At 38.1% G+C, this 5,721-nt stretch overlaps 1 protein-coding gene across 1 annotated transcript in view; it reads right to left on the bottom strand.

Moving 5' to 3' along the window:
* vax2 (ventral anterior homeobox 2) overlaps positions 1-5,721 on the bottom strand; it is a 29,701-nt gene that overhangs the window by 21,599 nt on the left and 2,381 nt on the right. The window contains exon 2 of the mRNA XM_007563626.2: positions 2,617-2,804. Within this exon, the coding sequence (XP_007563688.1) occupies positions 2,617-2,804 (188 nt within the window). The remainder of the gene's footprint in view (positions 1-2,616; positions 2,805-5,721) is intronic.

Below are 5,721 nucleotides of genomic sequence, written 5' to 3' on the forward strand. Positions count from 1 at the left end.
CCTTAAGCGGATGAACCATTTGCTTAAAAACCTTCCCAAACTGCGGCGCCTGTCATAATGAGAGAGCAAAAATCCACTTCATGCCAACTAAAAGCCTTTTCCATCCTTCCTAAAAGGTGCTTCAAGGCAGGTAATAAATGTTATGGCGCACTGATGCTTTTTTATGATTTAGAGTTTGCTCGCACTTGAAGGCCATTGGAGGCATTTTGGAGAAAGTTTCATTCATTCAGTCTTCCTCCTCCTCCTCCTCCTCCTCTTCCTCAGCAGCAGCAGGAAGCGGAGGCCTTCACATTAACACCCCCGGAGTCAGCACTAATGAGGGCCTCAGCGGCTGCCCTAGGCTCCCCCCCCCACCACACACACACACACACACACACCTTCTTTCCATGCACGACAAAGTCTGTTTTTTTGTTTCTGCATGTGACGGTGGTCTTACTGCCACAAGTGGTGGCGCGTGAAGTTCCTGCGTGCTTTTCAGCAGCAACAAGTCTCTCTCGCTCTCTTTTATTTTTTTAACATGCTGATAGTAAAGTGAAAAATAACGGGAAAGGCCTTGACACGGCCACTACTCGTTGAAACTGAAATGAAACACATTTGAAGCCCTTTCCCACTTCACTATATGTTGTTTGGCTTTGAGAAGTTGCATCAGCAGCTGTGTTCCTTTTGCAGCCTGCAGTGCATTTTCATAAAAACGCTGTCATTACTGACACCCTGGTCTAATGGGTCAAAGGCTCAGCAGTAGCTTTTTAGCTTCTTCTTGTATAGTTTGGCTCAAATGTTAACTTCTGAAAAAGAGAACGTGATGAAAAATAAACTTTAGCTATGAAAATAACAGCTTAGCCTGTATGTCTCTCGTGATAATATAAGTTGTAAAATGTAACTCTAAAATGTGACTAACATTCAGTGGGGTTCTTGTTTGTGCCCCTCATTCTGATTTAAATATTTAACTTTTTAGTTTATTTTTTTTAAACACATGTATTTATAGTTTTCGCCAACTCAAACAGGGTTTCAATGAATCTGTGATCAGAGTGGAATAGTTCACTCCAGGTTTTGATGTAACCATAACTTCAGGAATATGGATATTAATTCACATCCAGAAAAGGTTTGAATGGTTCATGACTAAATTTAGTCCAGAAAACTGTTGAATTCAGAGCTGCTTTGGAAATCTGAGAAATAGATAAATGTTAGCTTTAAAAGTCGACATTTTTCCTTATAATACGTACACTGGATGCTCAGCCCTCTTTTAACTGACCGAACTTATCATTTAGGGACAAAAAATCTTCTCAGGGTGCCTCTGACAAATGTCATCTTTTTTTTTTATCTTAATGCCATCCCCAATCACAGTGGCGCCCCAGGCAGAGAGCCACCTTAACTTAAAAAATAGCTGCAATCTAAACTCATTAATGTGCCTCCTCTGCTTTCTTGAGTTTCCTAAAAATATGCGTATCAGACTCTTGACAATTTTCTATTGCTGGCCACTTTGCATACCCACCCCATCCCTCTCTGTTGGTGCCCCTGCTTTTGGTCGATATTATGTTCAATTCAGTTTAATCATACAGTGTCAATTCTAAATAAATCTCATTTGAAAGCAATTTATAAGACAAACAGGTCCAATTTGTATACATAAATGCACAATCAAGTCAATCCAATCATGTTGTGTGGACAGATTCAAATTAAATTGCATACATCAAAGCTTCATCTGAGTTATAAAAAAATAAAAAGCGCAGTCAAATTCAGCTTTGTCCCTCCACTATCAACATTTATATGAATAAAACATTCAGTTTTTTATAAATCAAAATCTACTTCAGTTTGATTGTTGACATTCAGCAAATTTGTCTGCTGGGTTAACTTTACAGCTTCGTTTTACAGTGTTTTTAAGACTGAACAATTTTTATTTTATTTTTTTTTTTTTATTCCTGGCTCATTCCAAACATAAGAGTATTTATAAGGAACATTTGTGAGGGTTTGTTTTACTTTGTTCAAAAGAAATAAGACGCAACTCGTTCATGTCCTCCATGATAAAAGCCTCCATTGTAACGCTGATAGCGCTGAATTGGTATTTACTCGTCTAATCTGCAAGGTGTACATGGAGACTGTGCGCTCAACTCCGTCCTGTCTGAACATAAGCCGAGATAAAATAAAAAATAAAAAAAATTAGTTAGGCCAGTTAGGAGTAATTTTACAGTAATGTATCAATTATATTTTAATGATCTCATTCCCTTTTTGCTCTGTGTGTTTAAAGGCTTCCCTGGCCCAACCTTGTTTGTATTTCATATCTTTCTCGCCCTACATTTGGCTGTTTTCAAGCTAACTATAAGAAGCAGCTTGGGGCGGAGCATCAAAGCCCCTCCACCCCATCTCTCCCTCTCTCTCCCTCTCTGGTTGGCTGAGAAGCACATCAAAGACTCCGCGCACACCTGTGACCTTTATAATTCAGTGTTTACCAATCAAACGCACCTGTAAGCTATCCACATACGCAACACCTCAGATTAGCATGAATAGTTTCTAACCGAGTAAAATAGCTCTTCGTTTGACGTCATGGCTATTTTAAACGAACCGTGTCGTACTTTCGGCAGAGCTCGGAGCCAGAAAGCCCGTGTTCTTCGCTCTTCCTACCTGTGTTTCCGAGAGGTTCAGCTGCCGGGCCAGCTCCGTGCGCTCCCGGCCCACCACGTACTGGCACCGCTGGAACTCCAGCTCCAGGCGGTACAGCTGCTCGGCCGTGAAGGAGGTCCGAGTGCGTTTGGGCCGGTCCAGGTCCAGGCCCTTAGGCAGGACGATCTCCCGGATAGTGCCTTTGGCGTCTGTGCAGGTGTTGGAAAGCACAAAGAGTCGGTGTATTTCCGCACAACGTGGTTTATGACGATGATGAACTCATGAGCGGCTGGTGTCTTGTTATTATAGCCGGGAATAAAAACCAACTGAGCAACAGCTCGGTAGTTTCAGGAAACAGAAATACAATTGCCTACTAGGCTGGTGTGACTCAGGCCTATATACGGTGCCACACTGATGTAATATTTATGAGCATACACATAAAGGCATATGGCTGCAGGGCTCACAAAAGCATGAATGGGCAGCTGATTGTGCCTGCTGTAAAAGCACATAGAAAATTACATCGTAGGCGTTTACATTAAAGCTTACAGAAAAATAAATCTAAATACCAGTTCATATGGAAAATATAAGTTAGTTTAGCTCCTACACACGCACACACATATATGTATATATAGGCAGTATATTTTATCTTCATTACCGTGTTCCGTGTTTTATTGGCAGTGTCATGTTGGCACATAGGTTTTACACACAGGAACGAATTGCCCTAAAGCCCTTCGACTACTTGCCCAAAAGCTTTTTTTTTTTTAATTAACAATAAAAATCCAAGTTTGCTTTATACTTAATGACATTTTTCTCGAGTGGTCGGCACCCACGTTTCATGCACGCCTCACTGAGAAACCCCATGAATTTATGTTCCGTGCTTTGTCTGATTTAAAGAACGTAATTATAAAGACTTTGACTGTAACACAGCCTGACACAAAGTATTCAGCAAGCTAAACACTGGAGTGCGTATCCTACACTCTACTTTAAAAAAAAAAAATGTTTACATATTTTTTTCTATGTTGTGCTTTAGTTTGTACAATGAATGAAATAAATAAATAAATAAATAAATAAATAAATAAATAAATAAATAAATAAATAAGCTTTCTCCGTGTGGTCTTATGGCTATAGGCAAGCTGAGATCTGATTGGCTGAGAGTTTCTCTTGATAAGAGCTGAATCAGTGAACCAGAGGAGTGAAGGCGAACAAAGCGACCGGTTTCTGCTTCATTCTGATGGTTTATTATTTTATCAGCTGTAAACATGTGTTTTTATTATTAATATTATTGAAAGGAGTGTCCGTGATTTACCTGAATTCGTCATGTCCTTTTTGTTTTATTTTATTTTATTTTATTTTATTTTATTTTATTTTATTTTATTTAGGTTCATATTTAATTATTTGATTCAATTTACGGACATTTTTTCCATGTTACTCTGAAATGGCGTGTAAATATAAAAAAAGAAAAAATAATAATCGTATAAACATAACAACTGCTATTTTCGGGCAAACAGTTAAATTTCAGGTTTTATCATTAATAATATATTATTGATATTTATTTGAAAATCAATAAATAAAGACGCATATTATCTATTTGCTTATTCTTTTTATTTATATATAGATATATTAGATTTACTTATTTATTTGTGAATGTTCCTGTTTATCACAGTGCTTGGACTCTCAGCAGCAGCAGCAGCAGCAGCGGTGAAAAAAAAACCCTCCTCTTTGTTCATTCATAAAATATGCAGTCCAATAAAATATGAAGAGAACTGAATTAAATATGAAACAGAAGCAGCTGCACGCGGAGCGAGTGTTTCTAACGGAAAGCAACCTTTAACCCAAGGAGCAAAAAGGCCCAAAATACCTGCAAACATTTATTTATTTATTTATTTATTTATTTATTTATTTATTTGGTGGATAAATGGGTGGATTTTGTGAAGCTTAAGGTAAAGTTTCATCTCCGCTTGTTTGATCGTCATTTGTAGACGTGTTGATGAAATGTTAAGACATTTTTGGCTCCTTATTCGGCTATATCTCCCCCCACTTAATTAAAAAATGAGTCATAGCTATTTAAGCTGCAATCGACTCCGCACGTTGCTTTAATCTGCAGAAATACAGATTAAATGCTAACATTGCATTATTTTATTTTTTACCTCATAGTGTCTCAATTCAGCGAATGTTTCCACAAAAAGACATTACCGCAGGCAAATATGAAGAAAATGTTTGATTTGTTTTTCTTTCTCTGCCTCAAACTGTGCAGCGTTTTTCTAGGACGCAGAGCAGCGGCTATGTAGGGAGACCTGCTGACCTCTCTGTGACCCCGGTCGCTCTCCAGATAAAAAAAAAAAGAAAAAGAAAGAAAGAAGAAGAAAAAGGAAACAACCCGGAGCAACTCTGATTCAAAAACACAATCCCAACTCTGAAAACATTCACTGAATAACAACTGGACTGTGAAACCGGCCGTCATGTCTGATATTTATTTACCTGCTTGTTTCCATTAAAAAGGTAACGCGGTGCGGTGCTGGAGGCTGAATCACAAACCGCAATGCACATCTGATGTTACCGTAACACGGTGTTATCGCCCAGGCGGCCTCGATAAATAAGAACAAATAGAAATATATAGATGATAAGCATAACAATATATGTCCGGGATCATTTTTAATAGTGCCTGTTAATCACACAGACACGATAATACCACAGAAATAATTTTTTGATTCTGTTTTTTTAGTTTCGCTGTAGCTACTATAGCATTTTAAGGTCGATTTTTATTTTTATTTTTATTTTCATATAAACCAACGCCTGTGATTATTTTTTTCTCACGTACCTTTTTATTTTATTTTTGTTTTGTGTGTGTATGTGTGTGTGTGTGTGTTTCCATTTCTCATTTTTGTCTATTACGCGTTCATCATTGCGCGATTGATTTCAGCAATCTGCTCCTTTAAATCGGCTGTTTCTGCAGCAGCCATCATCTCCTCAGCGTCGTCACGCCGCAGCAGCATGATGAGCAGACATATTGACTCTCTCCGTTTAGGAAATCTGCAATAAACACACAGCTGCAGGGGCAACGTCTAAGGTCTTTATGCTCATTTGAATTTTCACAGCATCAATTTGAAAAAAATAAAAATAAAAATA

This window comes from Poecilia formosa, unplaced genomic scaffold, assembly GCF_000485575.1.
Source record: "Poecilia formosa unplaced genomic scaffold, Poecilia_formosa-5.1.2 Scaffold149, whole genome shotgun sequence".
In the NCBI taxonomy this organism is placed as follows: domain Eukaryota; kingdom Metazoa; phylum Chordata; class Actinopteri; order Cyprinodontiformes; family Poeciliidae; genus Poecilia; species Poecilia formosa.